The sequence below is a fragment of the Phasianus colchicus genome, chromosome 11, assembly GCF_987193195.1.
Source record: "Phasianus colchicus chromosome 11, bPhaCol1.hap1.1, whole genome shotgun sequence".
In the NCBI taxonomy this organism is placed as follows: Eukaryota; Metazoa; Chordata; class Aves; order Galliformes; family Phasianidae; genus Phasianus; species Phasianus colchicus.
In genome coordinates, this window is record NC_143446.1 from 6,010,059 (window position 1) to 6,032,292 (window position 22,234).

General features: G+C 37.1%; 2 protein-coding genes and 1 long non-coding RNA gene across 4 annotated transcripts in view; 1 reads left to right on the forward strand and 2 right to left on the reverse strand.

Annotated features, from left to right (window-relative positions):
• LOC116238924 (haloacid dehalogenase-like hydrolase domain-containing 5) overlaps window positions 1-22,234 on the forward strand; it is a 64,464-nt gene that overhangs the window by 34,949 nt on the left and 7,281 nt on the right. The window lies entirely within an intron of this gene.
• On the reverse strand, window positions 1,058-8,443 carry GP9 (glycoprotein IX platelet). Its single transcript, XM_090148079.1, has 2 exons — window positions 8,205-8,443; window positions 1,058-6,375 (listed from the first exon to the last, which is right to left on the reverse strand). The coding sequence occupies exon 2, from the start codon at window positions 6,366-6,368 to the stop codon at window positions 5,742-5,744; it is 627 nt and encodes a 208-aa protein (XP_090004205.1). The 5' UTR covers window positions 6,369-6,375; window positions 8,205-8,443; the 3' UTR covers window positions 1,058-5,741.
• Window positions 16,113-20,851, reverse strand: LOC149916412 (uncharacterized). Its single transcript, XR_016470221.1, has 4 exons — window positions 20,388-20,851; window positions 19,519-19,563; window positions 19,369-19,406; window positions 16,113-16,188 (listed from the first exon to the last, which is right to left on the reverse strand). It is a non-coding gene; the product is annotated as an uncharacterized LOC149916412 (long non-coding RNA).

Sequence of the window (22,234 nt, forward strand, 5' to 3'; positions counted from 1 at the left end):
GAGCTGAGGCCGTCCTGTGCTGATCCAACGTGCTCCTGGCTCCCAGCTGCAGCTCCAGGCTGACAGCCTTGTCTTGTGTCTCTGTTTTAGCAGCTGTGCTGTCGGTATTTTTCCACCGATCACCTTTTGCTGTTTTCTTCAATTTCTTTGCTTTATTTATTTAATCTACATTTATTCCCTCTTTATTTTATTGTACTTTGATAGCATGATGTTACAGTGGTAAAGTGGTTATTCAAATTATGATTTGCATTTAAGCTCTTCAAGACTTTGGGAGAAGGGAAGAAAGAAAACGTGGGGAGCTTTAATGTAAAGATGGAGCTGTGACTTCAGGTTGTAGTAGGCCTAAAAGTTATTAACCACAGTGTGTAAAATAAATGTTTACATGTATTGCCCAACGTCCAAACGTATGCTAACTTTAGCTTTCTGTCAAGAGAAAGCAAGTTTTTCTGTAACATCCGAAATTTCATTGCAGAATTATATTAACGCTTTAAAAAGAGCAAACAGCAGCTCGTGGCTTGTTTGTTAAATCACTGTCTCAGCCCGCTGCTGAGATGCTGATAGGAAAGTGCGGAGAGCTCCAGGGGGCCATTGGGTGGCGATGTTGATCCAGTTTCAGAGCCGTCTGAGTGTGGCGATGCTGTTAGGAAGTTAAAAGAACCACTTCAGGACTTCGGTTTGTGATTCATAAACAGCAATTGCTCTTTTTGTTCGGGCTTCAATAGAATAGAGATAGAATAGAACACACGCTTGCTTCTAAGTGCTCCTGTGCGCTGAAAGCAACCTGTGGGGGGCAATTGCTGACATCTTCTGCTACTTTGTACTGCTGCTGGCCTGAGTGGGTGGCGAGGGAGATTTTGTGCAGACGTGCCTGCAGGAGATTCCGTGCTCTGCTTTGTGGTCAGCAGGCACAAAACAGGAATCCTAAATGACTTCTTAGTATCAGAGGCAAAAACAACCAGACAAAAACTTTTGACTCCTAAAGACTTCTTTCATACCAAGGCCATTAAAGAATGGACTTCTTGTGATTTTTATTTATTTATTTATTTCTGAACTAAGAGGAACTCTAAATGAGCTCTGAATTTCCTTAGCATTAGATATATTTGAGAGGAAAGAGGCATCCATCCACTTTTCCTACAGAATGTACCTGTACAGAATAGTGCAAGTGACCTTTAACAACTATGGATACTTGATGGCCAAACAGGAAATTCACACCTAAAACTAAATTAAATCTGAATGAACTTCTGTCGGGTAGCTCAGATCTGTTGCCTCGAAGGAGCTCACCGTGTCAGTGAGCAGCCATGTGCCTGCTGAAGTGACATCAGTGCTGCTGCCCATGGGCATTGCTTGGATGCACCCAGAACCCAGGAGAAGGCATGCTGAAAGGTCTGTCATGGAGCAGATTGCCCTGGGAAAGGAGTTTGGTACAAAAAGCAGCCACGTGGCTGTTATGCAACTGCAGCAATTTGTTGTCATGCTCTTGTTATTGAGTGTAATCTAAATGTAATTGGTATCGATGGAATAGCAAAATATTTACATGGATTTTAGCAACAGACTAAGGGCTTTCAAAGCTGTTTTGTGTAGTGCTCTGAAGAAAGCAATACAATAAGCTTAAAGCAATAATTAGAAAGGAATTGTTAATTTTTTTCAGTGTAGTCAATTTTTCCTGTTGATGTAAAAAATAGAAGTTGAGTTTTGTATAGGGGTAGTTGCAGACTTAGGTGTAGCATCAGTATTTGACAAATGAAATCAGACTTTCACTTGCAGAAGGCAGTATTTGAAACGAGAAATTTATGTTCTCACAATACTGGCATCCTTAGAAAACAAGGGTAAAAAGATAAATACAGTGAATCCACAGCAAGTGGAATGATTTTAAAAGCAGACACTTGTGCCAAGACAGAGAGACATGAGCTTGCTCTGTTTTAAAGCCACGTAGTTACATATAGAGCCCAGAAATGCTCAGCCCTTCCTGTCACTGCAGCTGGTGGCTATGGTGCTGCACTTATCTGTTTGCCACTGTTTCCCCTGCTCATTTTCCTTCTTAGTTCCTACCTTCATGTACAGGGCACGCTGTGCTTTTGCTCCCCTGGTTACTCTGCTCTTCCTGTGGTTTATCCTGAGGAGCTGAGGACCTGACCAGGCTACTGCTGCCCAACTGAAAATGGCACTTCTGTTGTTGGGTTTTGTGTTTTTTTCAGTCACATTCTGTCAAAATTTTGTTTTGCTTTCCTTGTTGCTTGCAATCTTAGCAGAAATGCTTTAATTCTTAAGTACCAGGCTACCTCCAGTGAGGAAAACAGTATTTGCAGCTAACTTCAGAATACAGTATCCAGAGAGGCTGCATTCAGAAGAAGGCTTTAGTGACATCAAGTAAAGCTGCCAAATCTAAAGAACTGTGTAATGATATTACAGTTCAACTCCATTAATGCACAGAGACAGCTGTAACTGACACAGTGCATGTGTCTTTCAGCATACCCTGAATTGAGATGTCATTTGTAGAGAGTGAGCTTTTTTGTTTTACTTTATAGAGCTCCAATGCTGGCTGTTAGCATATTTGTTGAAATAATTGCCTTCCATTAATAACACTGAGGCCTTAAGTGCAGTAGTGAATAACATTGTGTGATACATGTGTAACCCTAATGTGAAGGTAGGGCACATCTGAATTACTGAATTTATGGAAAAGAAAAATAAGAACAAAAACCCAAGCAAATTAAGTGCATCAGAAACCAACCCAAGACAATATTTGGGATGAGCTGTTGAAAAAAAAAAATAAAAAATAGGAAGTCTGCCATTCTCTTCCGTAACATTTGCAGTAATTTGGGTGCAGGATGCAATTGTAAGGTCTGAACAAAAGGATCTAGTTTCTAAGCCTCCCTTTCTATTTATTCACTTAAAAATAAGCAGTTATTTTCCACATCATGCTGAACATTTATTATTGTTGAACAAAATCCAAACAGCAGCAAAATTCCCTGATCATGAACTCCAGCAATTAATCTGTAACAAACCTAAGGGTAGACAGAAATAATGCACTGAGCTAAACAGAAGTGGTTCTGGTTGAACAGCAGTGTTCTTCAATGTTAAGAAAATATTAAGCATTTCAAGAAAACTTATGACCCATTGGCCATTCTATTTAATAAATGAAGCCCACATATACATGCCCTGTTAATTGAATTGCAGTATGCACAAATCTACTCTGCATATTACAATAAACTGTTTAAAAATATTTATTATTCATGCTCCATAATGCTGCATGTGACCACTTGTCTTATTAAACACCAAAAAACCCAAAGCCTTTTAAGTGCAATTAATCCCCATTGTCATGTCTCTGTCACCAAACATTGCATCCACCTTTTTAAAGCACTTCACTTGCTGTAAGTTCTAGGAGAATGTGCAACATTTATTTCTGGTTTGCATTTTTGCAGGCACGATATACTAATGCTTTCTGTGATCCTTACAAACTCCTTTGGGAATGCTTCCTCCTTTTTTTTTTTTTTTTTAGGTAGCTGGCGTTGTATTCTCTTGTCTTTGCATATTGTTAGTATCTGAAGTATTATTTATATGCAGTTTGATGAAGTACATGACTTAAGCAGGATACAGTGGCCTTGCTGATAAACACATGAATGTTGCTTGTGAGCTTTTACTTAGTGGTTCCAGCTTTCCTCTATTCAGGGTTTTTTCAGATAAAAGGCAAATGTTTCACAGGTGATAAACACAATTCTGTTTTGGTGGAAAGTGAAATTGTCATGGAGGAAATTCCCCTTCTTGCAACTCATGAGGCCTGAAATACATTTCCTCAAACTACCATTTTTTTCTGTATTCTGTGTGTTGATAGAAGCAGAGAAGTTTGCTAATTGCTCATTTGGTATGTTTGTACAAGTAAAGCTCTACAGCAGAGCATGTTACTCTTTGATCTACAGTAGCAAGCTTTCAAATTGACTGGATTCCAATGTTTTATAACTTCAGTTACAACTTCATCCACTCACCTGCATTGATTGTTGTTTTGGTGTAAGTCCAGGTCTGTATTCATTCAAATTCACTTAGATTCATTGCTTGTTTTTATGACAGGAATAAAAACGCTTATGTAGCTTTGTAGGCACAAAGGAGAGTGGTATGCTTTTAGTATTAATGAGCTATTTCAGAGAAACAAGAAATATCATTTAGGAAACTCTCAATTGTAGAATGCATTTCTTGTGTAACGTTCTGCTTTATCACAATCTGGTGGTTGCCTTTTGAAGACTTGAAAAGCTCACTGCAGAGAAAATATTCTAAGATGGCAAGTGCAAACATCATTAGTACCAATTATTTGACTTCTCTGAATTGTCCTCAACCCCATTTTTATTTCTAGATTCATGACCTTGCTTTGGGTCAGCACCCCATATAACCCACTATTCTTTGCATTTATCTTCTTGTTCCTTCTTGTTCCCCACTGTGTGGCACTGCAGACTTTAACATTTCACAGTGCGTGTTGTCTCCCAGCTACGTAATGATTTTACAGAAGAAACATCAGACTGTTCCTTTCCTTGTCTCAGCCTGAAGCCCCATCCTACACTTTGTTACTGAATTGTCTAACCTGCAGTGCATGCTTTTTCCCTTAATCTAACTATTTGTCCCTCATTAAAGTTTCTCTCACCACTTCATCTGTACTTGGCCTTCCCTTGTATGCCAGGCAGGCGCAGGTGTCCGTTCAGGTTAGCAGGTGGTGATGTCTCTATTGGCCTGTCTGTGCTATGCAGGGGGAAGAGAGGTCCAGCAGGGAAGGTAAGTTTGGGCAGGGTGTGTCTCAATTTGAACTACCAACAGCTGTATGAATTTAGGAGGCCTTTGGAGATCTCCCACCTCATCAGCATAACTTCAGCATTTGATGGGATCACAGCATGACATGGTGTTCTTGGAATCTTATGAATAATCACAGCAAAGAGAAAATGATATGCCCAAGTCACCGTAACAATTTTTGTATGAGGAGCACAAGAATTGAGGAGAGAAATGTCTTTAAAGCTATTGCATAAAATCCTGTATATCAAATGTCAGGAGTAAAATTGGAAGAAAATCTCTGGAAATTTCTTGGCAATTTAGTCAGAAATCTGTGATAGAGATCAGACTGAAGTGAGTATGAATGTTCAATAAGCATCCTTTATTATAATTTCATGTACATTTTTTTATTTTTATTTTTTAAATCTAGGAAATTAAATGATATTTAAAATAATTTTTACTGATTATTTTCTCATTATTTGTCTTATACATATTATGGCTGGTCTCTATTATGTTAGTGGTTCTGCTGGTAGGAAACTTCTGAACCTAAGGAAGAGAACTGAATTTGTTTGCACACATGTATGATCCTACAAAGGCCACTGGGACTTCAAAGGGGAAACAGAAGCTAACACAAAATGAGAAAAGAATTGCTAAAATACTATAATCAGTGTTCATATCCACATATTAAAAAGTATAGGTTTTGGTAGAGCAGAGAATTCATTGGAAAAATGCAATAGTAAAGGATTTTTTAAAAACATAGGAACTACTTTCTGTATGAGTGGGTAGTGGCAGATTGAAACTTGCCATTCAATGTATCACCAAATGTATTCCTTTCAATTGTTTTTGAAAGGAAATTAAACTTGCTCATCTGAGGACCCAGACTTTGTGTCCTGGGATCTCTTAGTAGCATCTTACTTTTGCAGCTAGCATTGCCTGTGCACACACGTTTTCTGTGGTAGAATGGTTTGATGGTTCTGTTCAAGCTAGTGAAGAGCTCATTGCAGCTTGTAGCTTTTAGAGATATGTCTCCGCAACAGTGAACGCCTAGAAGCATATTGGCTTAGTTCTATTTGGCACACCAGCTTTTTTGAGGCTCTCAGAGCCCACCCTAGTAAAATAAGTGTAAAGATTGCTGCAGCAATTAAAATGAGGTCTCTCCAAAAGAACTCAAGGCTTTTGATAGGGAGAAGCCTCTTGCAGATCCCCAGCTCATTCCCGGTCAGCTGCTTCAAGGGCTTCATCCTCACAGAGGCAGGGGTTGCACATCTGACATTTGCAAGAGAGGATTCAGAGATATCTTCCATCCAGAGTTTTAAGTACAGAATATGACAGTCACAGTTCCATGGATTGTCAAGTATTTTTATTTCCTCCAGGCTGAGCAAGCTGTCAAAGGCACCAGGAGAAACTGTGGTCAGGCTGTTATTCTGCAGATAAAGCCTCTTGGTGTTAATGGGTAAGGCAGGCACTTCCTTCAGCTTCCTTGAACTGCAGTCTATCTGCAAGCCCTTCATTTCCTCCAGGGGCTTACAATTGCAGGAAGGAGGACAGACTTCAGTTTGGACCACGTGGAACAGCAATGATATGGTAAAGCCTGCAGCAGTGATGAATTCTGCCTTGTTCATGCTTTAGCTACCCAGAGACCAATAACAACAGTAGCAATAAGTATGATTAATTAATTAGCTATGTCTAATTGCAGAACTAGAACACAGTTGTTTCTTTCTCAGGATGACTTGTGAGGCTTAGGTTTTTGAGGACAGTCTTTACCTTTCTCTCTTTCCTATGAACCATTCTTTCTCACATTAAGCATCTCAGAACTGTAAAATAACCAGAGTTCGAAAGAACCTACAAGGACTATTGAGTTCAACTCCTAAGTGCAGTAAATACAACTGAGAGAGAGGTTCCATTTTTGCCTCTAGTTTACTGTTTTTCCTTTGTAATTGTGCAAAATTTGTTATTGTTTGAAGTTCTGGAACAGAATGCCAGCAGGAGATGATGGTAAAAACTAGATGAGTTGTAAGCAAAGATTTTGATTCAGTTTCTGTACTTACATAGTGTTAAAGTTATATGTTAAAGTCAGATTTCCAAATTAAGTTTAAAAGATTGAATAATTGTAAACTTAAAACATGTTCTTTCAGGGACTTATAACCAGGAAGAGAGGTGGTAAAAAGGTTGTTTTTTTCCCCTGCCCTGTAGCTCCATTTCATCATGTCTGAGAAGATACAATAAGATTTGGATAAATGGAAATTTTGCATATTTATTACTACTTATCTTTTAGGGATTGAGTTATATAGAGAGGCTCTCACTAGACTTCCACCGTAGTGCCTTCTTTTTTTGCAATTTAAAGCCTCTTAACATGTTTGCCATTCTGTCTTTGTTATTATTACTATTATTTTGATGTAAATACAAACCCCCTTACTCAGGTTGGGTAAGTTTTGATTTTGGAACCACGTTTCTTTGAATTTAATACATGATCTAGTGAATACACTTTTCCTTTCCAATTCACTTGGAATAAGTAAGTATTGAGGTGAAAATATCTGACTGTGTATTGCCTTGGGTGCTACTTGGAGAATAACAGTGATGTAAAAATGATGTTTTTTCATATCACTGCACACTTAGAAAACCTGCTTTATAACTGAAGCTGGTGAAAACAGGCGTATCGTTTTGTTTGCAGGCACACCTGAGAAGAACACTGGATGTGATCTACAGTTAGACTGATAAAGCCTTAAAAACATCAGGCAGATATGACAGTCCTATTAACAGCAACAAACACAGAGTGAAAGAGTTTTTTACATATCTAAGGTGATGCAGAGCTTACGTTTTACTTATGCAGAATGAGATTTTTAAAAAAAGTCTTCAAATCAGTGTTTTAAAGTGTAGGAAATTTTAGAACTAAAAATGAAGGTTTTTTTCTCATATTTATGATAGGTTGTCACTGATTTTTTTTTTTTTTTTTTTTTCAAGGAAGTTTCACTTAATAAAGACTAAAATTGTATGTGAGGAAAAGGATTGGTTTTGTTTTAAATTAATTTGGTTTATGTAGTTAGCTTCCCAAAGTTAGATAACTTTAGATTCCTGTTCTAAATACTACATTCCTATATTTTTAATGGGATTAATGCTACATAAGAGTACAAACTTCAATAACAGAGTAGCTGAAATATTAATCTTGATCTCGTGGGCCTTTGTTAGCATGTAGTTGGCCTGGATATTTTTGGTCTGCACCTACATCCTTATCCAGTATTTTTCAAGATTTTATTAGAGCTGTTGTTGTTTTTTTTAAGTAGACATTTTAAAAGGAAAGATTAATGTCCTTAGATATTACTGAAAAATAATATCTTAAAAAAATAAGAATCTCTTCAGATTTAATATTTAAGCATAAGATAGTTCACATCAGATAAAATTAAGAACTGGCAAAAATGCAGAAAGGAAGAGCTGATGAGAAGGCAGATGCTGACACTTACCTTTATTTTTCACCTCTTGCTTCCTTTCCTCTGCTTGGCTAAGAGCTGAAGTGCACATAGCAACCAGAACTGGCTTTTTAAAGAGTCAGTAAGGAAACAGGATAAAGTTGATGAGCTTTTTTCTATGCACAAATAGGAAACCACTCTCAGTGGAAACTGTCTTGTCAAATGGTTGACATCTGTCATGGCATACAGAGTTTGAGACATGTTTTGTCTTTTGCAGACAAGAGGAAATATTTTTCAGTTACTTTTATTGCCAATATATGTACATTTTTGCAGTGAACCTGAACATTTTAATTTCATAAAAATTTAAATAACTCATCTGATAAATTTCTGCCTTGTTGTAGTAATCTGTGTGCAAGTATATAAGTTAGCTTCAGCTTCACCTTGGTACATGCAAGCATTTCCACAGAAAAGCAAAATTTGTAGGGTTAAAGAAACAGCATAACGCCAAGATGATGTGTTTTAGTCAGATGAGATCGTTAGGGGATAGGGAAGCATTAATGGCATTATGTTGACATAGTAGTGAAAAAATTGCCCAGTCCTTGGATAGTGTGTTGTTTTGGAGAAAAGCTTTGAGCTGTGTTCTGTGTTTTCAAATGAAACTCGGGTGAGTTTCCTGTCTTGCAGATGTGCTGTACAGACCTGCTTCTAAACTGTTGTTTCTTTATAACATGCTGTTCTTGTAGGTAGGAAAATGTCTTACATGTAAGATTATTTGGATAGTGATTACTACTGTTTAATTCTTGTTTATATTTAAATACTTGTCTTCTTTGAGTCCAAATCAGTTACCATAGCCTGAATTTTGTTAGGAGCTTCCTTAAGAAAAAGTATTACTGTGTATTTCTGCTCTTCTTTAAATGATACTTTTAAGGTACTTTTTAAAAGTACTGTAAAAGATATTTTAATACAGCTGTGAAGGTGGAAGGCAAAACTACTTCAAACCTGTTTTGAATTTTATTCTTCTATAAGATGGGGGAAGTAATTCCTCCACTGAGAAATGAATAGTCCTCCTGCCTCTCAGATGTTCAGCAGTTGGACCCATGAGTGAACTGCTAAGAATGGGAAAATCCTTCTGTCTCGGGGGTTGTTTCATAAAAGGATGGGTATATGTGGGATAACCAGTTTCTGATTTGTCAGTCTTTATGAGGTTGAAACACCTTCAGCAGAGATGAGAATTTTCAGGTGACAGGTGTTGATTGTGGTGGCAATGCATTCAGATAACAAGAGACCAGATTAAAGTGATTTATAAAAAAATAAAAAAGGAAAATAGGAGTTTGCTTATATGTTATCCTTGTGTTGGCTTTAGAGAAAAGAGAAAGATCAAGTGTGGGAAGTAAGTTGTGTGAGTGTGTGTGCATTGGTTGAATGGATATCTTACACAGAAAGCTCTATGGTGCATTTTTTCTCTTCTTTTTCTCTTTAACAGCAAACACACTTTTTAAAACTGAAGCACATCACTGGACCATAGATTTCATAAACGTGTCTTCATCCATGCCTGTACTATGTATCACACCATCTATTGCATATATTAAAGAATACTGCCATACAGAATAATTTTTTTTGCTATATCGGGAAATCAAATGCTGCATCTACTAGCAATAAAACATGTAAAATAATTGAAATCCTTTGAAACCCATAATGAAATTCTGCATTATGGTTATTTTTATGTAGGTAGTCCTAAATTCCTCCGGCAACTGTCACACATGGTTAGAGAAGTAGCTGGTCATGCTGAGTCGGTTGCTTTTGGTGAGGATCATGAGCCTTTCTTCCACTTTAAGGCGTGGTAAATGTGTATGGTGAGTGTCAGAAGCAAAGCTCAAAATATAAGGCATTAGCACTTATCATTGTAGGGATACAGTGTAGACCAGATGACAGCTTTTCTTTTAAAGGGATTCATTAAGAGCTGATTTGGAAAAAAAATCTTATCATCTTCTATAATCCTGTTATGATCTAAATAAAATCATTTTCAGTATGCATGTGTTTGAACTTCTAGTGAATGAACAAGGCTGTCAGACTTCTCAGCCATATTTCTGAACGTTCTTCTTTCCTAAACCATGCCTCACTGCCTTGATTCTTGGAAGTGTATTTCTCAGGAGAGCTTTCTTTTGAGGCCTTGATTTTTTCCAGTCAGCTACATGACTGTTTCTTCTGAGTGCTTTTACATGGAGGAAAAAAAAAAAAAGGGGGATTACTAATTTTCTTGCAACTGATTAACAGCTGCAAGTTAAAGGTAAAGATGCAGATCAAATGTATGATCTGCTGAGAGGAAATTGAGGTGGAATATTCTATTTTTTTTTATAAAAGATTTCAAGGATTTTATAGTCATTCATTGTTGTAAAAAACCTTTTCTTGACATAGAAAGAAAAAAGTGTATTCCCATGTCCAATACTGAAAAAACCTGCCACATCATTATCAACAGAGAGTAGAAGCTCTTCTTACTTAAGTTGTACCACAGTGATTACATCTGTTCTTTCATACCTTTCAAGCATGTTGGTGACAACACTAACCAAGCATTTCTTTATAAGTGGATGCAAGTCACTGGAAATTCATGAACTATATAAATAAGAAAAAAGAAGGGAAAAAAGATGTCAATCATGAAATTCAATCACACATCAAGGAATATTGCCTGCAGAAATTCATTAAAGAAATTCTGTGGCTTCTTTCACATCTTGAGTTATTCTAGCCCGAGGGGCAAAGTATTCCTGCTACCTGCTACACCCTACAGGACTAACCTGTCAAAACCATTATAGTATTTATACGTGGGAGAGCTCTAAATTTCATCCTGTACATATTCTTCTTATTGTGTTCTTTCAAACTGCAGTTAGCTTAATTTAATTTTGCCAGTGTCGAACTAAATACCCAATTTACTACAGGCAGGTAAGCTCTGATTATTTAGGAAATTCTTCTCCTAAATTATACTCCACCAATTTTATCAGATAATTCTTTCCCTTCTCTGTCCATTCTCATAAAAAAAAAACCTCTCCTCCTTGTTTTCATTGAGCAAAACTGCACACTTACTGTGTAACTCTCAGCTATTGCTTATCTTTCCACTAGGTGTCATTCAAGTGATTCTTTTGTTAAATGTTGCACCTACATTGAAACAGCCTTTTAATGTAGTTTATCAATTCATAATGATTGTCAGAAAGACTGAAATACTCCTTTGAAACACTGACTTCTCCATCGCATCCGAGACAAAAGTTTAACAGGTTTACAAAATGTATGTATTACATATCTATTACATATTGTGTCTAAATCTAGGGAATTCTTAGGGCTTTGAGACTGTTAAAAAGAAAATACTAGTAGTTGATTTGAATTCAAAATGTCCTTAGGAATATACTGCTATCATGTATGCTAAGTTGTAGCAATGTTGGAGTGCAGGTAGGGAAGCTTCTAGAGAGAGGATCTCTAAGAACTTCATCTTTAAAAAGCACCATCAAGACAGTACTTCCCACAACACGACTATGCCTTGGCAGTTCCTTGCACACAGCTCAATTAATCAGCTATGAACAGGCACCAGGGAGCCTAGTAATCCTCACTGCAGTCAGTGCTTTCAGTGTTTCTTTCATGCATCTCATTAGCTGAAGGTTGCTGCTGCGATGGGAAGTGCTGGGCTTGGTAAAACAGAGTCAGCTGTGCCCCTCTCTGCCTTGCTGCCTTGTTTAATTTAATATTTTGCTTTAATTTAAAATAATCAGTTTTCTAGCTCTGTAGCTGCAGTCACCATTTTCAAAAAGCAATACTGAGTTCCAGTGGAAGTGTTAAACACAAAGCACCATTTATTTTAATATTTTTCTGGGGATCAGGATTGAGCTTTCAGAATGAATCTCACAATCTTCTGCATTTTCTATATGTGCCTAAATTGTGATAGACACTCTAGAAATGCATCTGATCTGTTCCAGGTTCTAATGGAATTTCAGTAGTAGGGGCCAGACAAAAGATAGTCCAAAATAACATCTTCCCTCCAGGTATGTATGGTTGGATGAGGTATCCTCAGTTCCAGATTGTTTCACTGCCCAGATCCAGTTTGTGTATATGGATGTAGCCAGAGTGACAGCCAAAGAAGTCTTCGTAAGTGAACCATGTCAGAATGCCAGTCAATTCCCTGGTAACAATAGAGTCAAGCCTGCCAAAGATAACCAAGTGTTTTTACCAAGTTACAGAGTAGTAAATGTGGTGAGTTTGTTCATGAGAGTGAGCATTGCTGAGTGTTGTGATGATCTCCTTGTGTAAGAAGTTTGATAATAAACAAAATCGTCTTCAGTGCCATTAGCAAACGTCCTGCTATTTTCTGCTTGAAGAGTTAGAAATGTTGAAGGCAGGACACTGAACTTCATGGTCAGGCTGAACAGAGATCTTGGAAAGATCGATTAGAAATTAATTAGTGTCTAATTTAAAAGACTGTATTGGAAAAGCCTAAGCAATGAGTTTCCTGTGGTAATTAATTGTAGGATTTAAGTCACTGCTCATAATTAATTAGAACTTTAGTTTTTACATTGCCCTTTATAAAGCTGTGACTACATTTATTTTTTTTTTAAATAAAACAATTGATTCTGGGTATGTTTTCAGTGATTAGATATTTTTTCCTGGTGTGGCCAACTACAGTCACATTATTTTTTTCCATACTAGTGTCATATTTATGTACCATTTGTATTCATAGAATCATAGAATGGCTTGGGTTGGAAGACATCTCAAGGATCATCAAGTTCCAACCCCCTGCCACAGGCAGGGTTGCCAACCACTAGATCAAGTACTGGATCCGTACTGCTTAATCTTGCAAATTTGCACATTTATCTGCACTTCTTTTTGCCACAGTGACCTGCAGAAAATTCTGCCTGGTGTTCTGATCATGGACAGAAAGTTACTGCTGAACAGATTGGGCTCTGCTGCCTTTGAACTCTGCTGCAAAGCAGATGGATTGCTAAGAATGCACTCTTTAGCTAACCCACTTAACTCATTTGGAAGGTGCTGACAATACTGCAGTTTTCATGTGGTTGGGAAGATAGTCATGAACAATGCTCTCAAAAATGTGTTACTGTACAGTATTTGCTTTAGTATGTGGGTTAACTTTACTGTCAATCCCAGTTTTCCAATTCTTGCATTGCATCCCTAATAGCATAAATATGCTGATTTTTTTTTTTTTTTTTAAATTAAGATTGTGGTCATTAAAGCTCACATTTTTCAAGTTCTGCTCACATTCATTAGTATTATTAATAAATCCAGAGCTTTGGCTATAATAACCTGACTCCAAGTGTTAGGTTCTGAAGGAAATCTTCATATGGTGTGATCCATGATAAAATCATAAGAGCAGAAAATGCTGCTATGCTAATCCTGTTATTTCCTATTACTGAATCCTAATATACTTAACAGCTTGGAGAGTCAGTTTTATCAAGCTGACTCTCCAAGATGAGTTAATGATATGGCCACGTATACTGGGGAATAAATAAGCAGTGTTCCTCTGAGGAGGTTTGGAAATGCGTTTAAAGATGCTGTAAGTCTCTTCCCACATAATCTAATTCTTTCTTTGCCCTCATTTGCTCCTTCTAGCTCAAACACAGTGTTGAAATTTCCTAATGGAGCTAGTTGGAGGTTATTTATAATTCATTTCCACATCAATTTTGATGAATGTTGGTGGTTTGATGTTGTCCTGCAGTGACACGGCGCAGTTCTCTCTGTGCTGACAGGCAGAGAAGGACCGGCGGTATCTCAGCATCAGGAATAACAGGACTCTGGAGAAGTTTCCTATCTTCTTTAGTCAACAGCTTCTGCTGATTATACATGTGAAATCAACTGGTATTTGTCTCATACCTTGCTTCTTTCTGAAAGCCTAACTTAGTTTACAGAAGTTAAAGAACATTGTTCAGGTTTTGTGAATACAAAAATGATTATTTTTTCTTTCATTTCTTTTTCTTTTCTGTTTTATTTTTTTAATGCCAACCATTTCTGTGAATTATTCTGAAATCCTAGTTTGTTTCAGATAAAAGGATGAAAAAATTAAAATCCATGAGATTCTGCTTCCCTCTTTTTGCCATTGAAACCCTGTGATCAGCTTCCTTCAGAAATATATTATACTTTTCCCTCTTTTAAGGAGAGATTTTCATTATGATCCTGGAGCATGTTGGTGAGATCAGAGTACTTTGCCTGATGTTTTACTTCCACATTTTACTTTTTGCTATTACTTATCTTCTGCACTATTTGGGATGTTTTAATACTTCCCTACTGACCCCTGTTATTTTCCCTTTTCTTCCTCTCTTTACACAGGGGCATTTCTGATAAATCTAAATCAGTAAGGTGGGAAACAACTATTCCACTACTGCATAGCCAGATGTATGATAAGGAAGCTATGGTAGATACATACATGGAAATGGAAATTATGAAATTGCTACTCAAGGTAGTGAATTAAGAGCCTTTAGTTTTGTTGTAGAAAACAGTGCCTATGAGATCTCCTAACATAATCATTTTTTTTAATCTTAATGTGTGTCAGCATCTGGCTGAGAGAAGGGATGTTTGGAAGAGAAAAAAACTAATTTCTAGGGCTAGGTCCTAAGGCTTGAGGGGCCAGGACTTTGCTGAGCAGCCTTCATCAGCAAATATGTGTGTTATGTGGGTGAAAAAAATCTGTTTCATGTGGGAAGAGAAAAATGTGAATCTCTTAATTTCCAGAGTTCTAAAATTACTTTTTTTTTTTCTTCTTTTTCCGGACTTGTCAAGCATCACCATCAAAAGCCTATGCTTGAAAATGCTTGTTCAAGAAGCATCTTGTTTTGGCTGTGATTAATGGTGGAAATCAAAGAACATACAGAGCAGTCAGCAATTTTACTTGGGGCAAAGTTCTTAGTGGACGTAAATTGAACATCTGAGAAAAGAAGCAGAGGAACTAATTCTCAATTCAGCGAAGACTGAGATTTTCTCAGCCTGCAGGATATTGGATACAACTAATACACAGTGCAGATGCCACCTTATTTTTAGGCTTCTATTATTTCCAGGGAAGTCTGTAAATGAAATTCAGTACCTGTCTTTTTTGTTCAGAGTCAGCACATAAACCAATGTCTTGAAGAGGGTGAAAATACTTGTGACTCTGAACAAATGTTCTTGATATTCATCTCTGAGAGGTTTTAAGGGTGCTGGCGTGATGGGAATTTTCATGAGTCCAGAGTTGCTAACGGTATTTTTCGTTTATACATGGAAAAGCCCCAAGGGCAGAATGCTTAAAATACAATGAACAGTCTGGGTGCTACCTGATACAGTACAAAAATAAAGCAGTATCAGTGCACAGCTGCTGCGGAAAAACAGATGAGTGTATAAATCTGCTTGTGCAATCTGACCATGACAGAGGCTTTTGTGGTCATCTTTGGCAGTGAGAAAAAGAGGAGCCACAAATGAACAGCTGTCACTACATTCTTTACAAGACAGCCTTGCAGATGCATCATGGTGTTCATCACATGCCGAAAGCCAAGGAATCACTCAAACTCCATGTAAAGCCTTAAGTGAATTAAGGATTATAGTGATAGTAGGGATATGTCTTTCCTCTTTAGAGAACCAGAGTAGACATGTATCATGTAGGTCTCATTTGCTCAGCAACTTCTTCAGAAACAGCTACTCCTGATGAATTCTTTGTGGATGCATGCTGCAGAAACTGTTTCCTTTTCTTTAATCCAGAAACGTTTGTCAAAACTGAAGAAGAAAAAGGCATATTATTCCAAAATAATATCCACACACAGTAGTAGTTAAAATTTACAAATCAGCACAACTTATTTTTAATTAATAGGGGAGAAAAAGAAAGTTGAATAACTAATATTCCTGTTTAAATTTCTTTCTCTAAAAGTACTTTTTTCTGTCTACTCCAGATTCTTATTTCAGCACTTTGATGCTACCAGAGACAGAAGTATATTCTTCACCACTTAGTTTTTCTCTTTCATCCTTCCATCTGTTCCAGCTATTACAACTCCATTGTTTTCAACAGATTTATTCTGCAGCTGTTGTCCTGTTGAGGAGAAGAGGCATAGTTTGTATTAATTCATAACCTGGTTCAAGCCTACTTGTTCTAGAACAGCTCGTTTGTCTTTATGTAGTTTTCATTCTTTCAAGCATTCAGAATGACTGTGAGTGTAAGTGCATACATGAAAGCTGTCCAAAACCAACCAAGGATTAGAGCCCTGCTGAAATTCTGTTGTTAGCACTATATTCCAACTCTTAATCAACAAAGTTGCATTCAGCATGTTATTGTATAAGAATCATAATATATCACATCTTGAGATTTAGAACTTTTTATGTGATAGTTTTCCTTAAAAACTTCTGCTTGGCCAGACTGTAAGCTAAAAACCATTTGCTGCAATTGTTGTGTTAGAGAGAAGTGGGTATAAGAAATATGGCATTGATTGATCTTTTACTAATGCAGTTTCATCAGTGTGAGCTGTATTTGTGCTTCAGATCTTTTCCAATACAAGCCAAGGATTGTCTCCCATCTTTGTCCTATTTTCACCAAATTTAGCTTACTTTACCTTACAAAAATAGCAGAAAGAGGAACAAAAATGTGGCAACGTGGAAAGCAAATCACTGTATCTGCTGGGATCTGTATCTGTTTAGTAAAACTTGGCACTTGCTGGGAAGTGAGTTCTAGCCTCCAGAATAGTTAACAATGATAATAGTGATAATCATGATTCCAACATTTAGAGTTTAGCATAAAGAAAAAAAGGCAGAAAAATATGGACCTTCTCTGTAGTATTTTAAAGCCTGTGTGCATTTTCTCTTTTTGTGGGGAATAGTTTGATCGGCTTAGCTGATGCTATGATTTGAATGACACCTTAGCTGTATTGCCCTGGAGAATTGCTGAAATTAAGAAGCAGTTAGGATATGCTTTACTATAGGAAAATAAAATCATAATAGAGTTGTCTTGAGGTAGTGTATTAAGAGAAGTTCTGGGCGTTAACTGAGTCTAGGAATCACAGCTCTGAGTATGAGAATGTCTTGTGCTAGGCTTTTGGAGTAGATACAAATCTTTTGGCTTTTGAGATTTTGGCCACCAAGCTGTCTCAGACTGCTGACATAAGTGCATAGAGGATGGGTGGGAATAATATTATCTGTATGCAAAGCAAACAAAATGAAGAAGGCATGTGCTCGCTGTCTTTCTCTTGCTTTTCAAATGCAAGCATTTTTGATTGTTATGCTTACAGTTTCTGCTCATGGTATGAAGAGAAATATTTTCTTATTCTTGCATCTCCAATATTTATTTTGTTCAGAAAAATACGTGAAAAGCAACTGATGAAACACAATAATTATGGATATTTCCCTCCTAAGGAGAGTTTTCCACACATCATTGTGAAGTTGGTGAGAATTCTGAGGGCTGGTTCATAATAAATAATACATGTGTTTTAGAGCAGAAAGACAAATGAGAATTGTTAGAAATGAGCAGGGAATATAAAGCACTGACACAAGTAGTTGTCCTTGACCAGACAATGTAGAAGTTGGTTGTTGGGAAATATCTCTTATCTGCTTTCTGCCAGACAAAGGACCATTTATTCTTCTGAGACAAAAATCTAAGGTCAAAGGAAACAGTGAATACTGGAGGATCTGAAACTGGGGAAGGTTGGATTTCAGTGATTGGCTAAGTGCTCCAGATGTAGCTGAATAGCAATTTATCAGTTCATTGTCATTGCTGATTAAACAAAGCAAACATGAAATGCACAAATTGTTTGAGTAGCAAAATTACCTTGTGTTTAGTTAGGATGAGGTAGTATGTAAACTACAGCACAGTGATTGCTGAAGGTGTTTTCTGAAGCATTCTTATAACTTATTTCAAGGAAATAAGCTCAAATCTGAATGACTTTTCAATTATAGTTCATTTTTCTCCTTATCACAGTGAAAAATCTTTCCAAAGACCTTTCTGGGGGTCTGCTGAACATACTTGCAAGGTAACATAGCCACTGTAGGCCACAAAGTGACTTGTCAGCACTCCTCAGTCTGTAGCTGCAGTACTTTGTATTGAAATTTTTATGTAATACTGGCTGGAAAAGGAGTGATAGTGAAAAAATAAGGGAAAATGTGACTTGTATTTGCTATTTACTTGTCTTGACAATGTATGAGCTGGTCAAACTACAGTTCCACTATCTTTCAGAGATCTCCAACTGTTAATTTTCAGCAGTTCTAACCAGGTCTCCATAATGTTATCATTCAATAGCAGATGCAACTTTAAAATTATTTACAGAGTTTATTTATCTGCACAGGAGTGAATTGAATCTGGAGTCTGTAACAAGGAATTTCCAAAGAATACGTACAAATAGCTGGATTTGGTTCTTTCTCATTTTAGTAGCAGTAGCACATGGGCCTGTATGCTGATTTTTGTTACTAATTCTGTTCCTGCATAAGGGTAGAAGGCCCATCTTGTCCAGGCTGTACAGCCCTAGCTTTCTGAGCCTCTCCTTGTCTGTCAGCTTCTCCAGTCTCTCAGTTGTCTTTGTGGCCACTCACTGGACTCCCTTTGGTAGTTTTGGGAAAGGACTCTCTTGTACAGAAGCAAGCACTGGACTCAGCACTACAGATACAGTGCTGAGCAGAAAGAAAGGATCAATCTCTAACCTGCAGCCTGGGATTTTGTTGGCCTTCATCTAGGTTGGAAGACACTGTGATTTAAGTCCTTCCTGATTCAGTGCACAAACCTGACTTTCCATTCCACTCTTCCCAGATGGCTGCTCTAGCTACTGTATTGGTCAGATTTTCTGTATGAAGGTGGGTGTAATCCTGCAGTGCTGCAGTTTGAATGTAGTACCATTCTGGGGCAAAACCCTGTATCTTTGTATTTTTAGTTCCTCTCTGATGATGTTGTTCTATCAATAGGCTACTGAATATTTAATTATTTGTATTTATATGGGTTGATCAAGTATTTGATCTCTTAGTCCTGTGTGGTCTTACAGTACAAACAAGGATGCTGTTTAGTTATTTCTCATATGATTTATTAGTCAGTAATCTATATTTAAGTTTATATTAAATTATATTATTTTTACAGACTTTTTCTAATGCTAATCCAAGTTCTGCTAATGTACCTTTGTAAACATTCCTCAAGAAAGAAAGATTTTTATCCTAACCTGCCATGAAGATCTTCACATTCAAAAATTTTAAAATATTAGTGGTAACATTTAGAATACCACATACAAAACAGCTGTTCTACCTTGCCAATGTTGCTTCAGTTCTACATCTGCTGCCATCCTGTTCATACGGGAGACAGAAAAAGAACATGAAAGAGTTTGGAGATGATTTGTACATTCAGTAGAATAGTAGTATAGATTGAGGTCAGTACGCAGTGACTTGCAGCAACTACCTTTTTATGCAGTGGTGGTTTCTAGGTGAGCAATTCTCCTTCTCTCTGTGGAAAAAAAAGTTAGAAAAAAGAAACCAAACAATAGTTATAAATATTAATGTCTTTCTTGAGGCTTTATAGCTGTTGAAATGGAGGACTATATGCATAAGCTAAAAATCTTGCAGTGTAAGTGAGAGCAACGCATTTTTTTTTTAAATCATCACCACAGAAATCAAACGTTCACATTTATCAATATAATACAAAAACCTTATTTATCTTCATTAATAAGTTTGCTTTCCAAATTCCATGCGAAAGACACTCCCTTCATAGATCTGACATCTTGATTCCATACTTCAGATAATTAGGTTAGAGTGTTCACTGCAAAAAACTCAGATTCTCCCATCTGCATCAGTAAACCTTTGGTGTTCTCTGAGTAGAAAAGCATCTGATATGCAATTATTTCTTATTTCTCATAAGAAATATTTCTGTTTCAGGATTTGAAATGCTTCCCGTTTCTTTTCTGTCCCTACTCCCTAGATTGTTGTTCAGTTCAGTGGCTCCTTAAATCTGATTTTGTGACTCAAATTATTAGTTCTGTCACTTTTATTTATATGAAGCTTCAGCCAGATGCATAAAAGCAGCTCCAGTTATGTTTTCCTTCTTGATAGGTTCTCTCCAGCACTAATGATTTTCTCTAAAGCATTAGTTTAGTTGTCATATGTCTTGAGTTACAAAATGGATGCATGGGATCAGGCATTTTGGTTCCCTCCCTACAGACTAGAAATATAACAGCAGAGTCTGAGAGAGCACCTCACACACAGTCAGTGCATTCCCATTTTTATACAGAGGAGAGTATATCTTGTTATTTGTGGCATATTATGTGCAATTACAGTAGCAGTTAAGCTGTTTACAGCATTCTTCATTGGCAAGAAGTGTGCTGTAATGGTGGAGTTGGTGATGTTTTCTCTGTGCTGTTATGTAAAGGTGACCTAGAAATGGTTTCCATGGTAGTAGCATGTGCTACACACCGTCAATGGCAGCTCTCAGAGGGAGCCCTGGGAGGCTGTTGTGTTTAAAATCTGAGCACATTCGAGAGTCTTTCAAATGACTCTCGCAGCCTGGTGACATTTTTGGGTGACTATCAGTCTTTCAGTAGATGAGGCAGCGGTGTCTCAGCCCAGCACATGACAGATGTTTGTTCATGAGCAATTAGCAGCAGCACTGACTTCTTTGGGTGTCCTCAGAGCCGATCCCTGCTGGTTAGAGCTACAGTGCTTGACAAGAAAGCAAGCTGTACTGCTGCATACGCTGGACTAGCACTGTGAATGTATAATCAGTTTAAAAACAAAGTGACCTTCCCTTGCTGTTGCTCTTTTTTTTTTTTTTTTGGGGGGGGGGGGTGGGTGTCTAAACATGGTTAGGGCAAGTTGTCTCCTTGTATTTTCAGCTTTCATGTATTTTCTGTTTTTGCTTTTTTCTTCTGTTTTCTTTTTTTTCCTTCTGTTTTGTTTTTGTTTGTTTTTGTTTTTGTTTTTTTTTTGCCGTCATCCAGATAGAAAATTCCTGATAATATACTGAACATTTACTTTATCAGAGTAATTTTTTCCACTTGTACTTGGGAAAAAAAAAAAAAAAAATCAATAATAAAGAGTCAGCAAAACCAGAACTGTAAAACAGTGAAACTTTCTTCAAGAACTAAAATTATTTTCAACTACAGACACTTAGATCTTATGACCTTTTTGCTTTGCAGTGAGGATGTGGGCAAAACCACTTGAATGGCGATATTTTTCAGTGTCATCCTACAGTCTTTGCTTACTCCTTGACAAAGATAAGTTAGCTCATAGTTCTTTGAGGCAGAATCATAAAGTAGTAATTTGTAGGGTAATTGTGTCATGCTCTCAAAAGTGCCATTCATACAAAAAAACCCACAGAGAATACAGTGTCTGAGTGTATCTGAGCTGAATTTCGCACTAAGAAACACACTCTGATGCTTTTGCATTATGTAGAATTATGAATAAAATTATTAAACAAATAATGTAAATATTAAAAGATTGAACGTCTTTACATTCCATGAAATTATAAATCCATGAGAAACCCTTTGGCTGGTAATGTGATAAAGCACACATGCTGGGAATATGAATTGCCATTCCATCATACCTAGCAATTCTATTTTATGCAGCGCTGTTTAATAGTGTTCTTCTTAGCAGTAAGATGAATACAAAGATTGAAGTCTAAACAGTCTTTCATCATGAAATGCACCATCTACTAAATTAATTGACCGTATAATAAAGGAGAGGAGATTCATTGTCAGCAAATTCAGCAAACATACATAGCAGTGCCAGGGATTTTTTTCTTCCGAAGTGTGTGCAAACACCAGTAACCTCTTAGAGCAGCTCTGGCTGGAGACTTCTGCATTCATTTGGTGCTAAAATTCTGTAAATCCCATAGGTGACAAGAGGTCACTTTCATCTATTTCAGAGAGAAGTTCACTGAAAACAAATGGTTTAATCATTATCTAATTTATATATCAGGTGGAGTTTAAAACACTAATAGTTCATAACTTGAAGTAAGTAAAAAATGGAGGAGACTTGTAGGGGTGAGGTTAGAAGTGTTGGGCCACTCCAGGCAGCTCTTTGGGGGAAAGGTGGACATCAGTGTTAAAGCATAATATCTGAGAGCCTGAGGACTTCTGCTCTGTAGTTAGTGCTGAGGAAGGAATTCTCTGTGGAGTAATGTA

Bases quoted from the DNA above. Each gene is read 5' to 3' on its own strand.
- GP9 (XM_090148079.1), bottom strand. From the start codon at position 6,368: ATGAACAAGGCAGAATTCATCACTGCTGCAGGCTTTACCATATCATTG.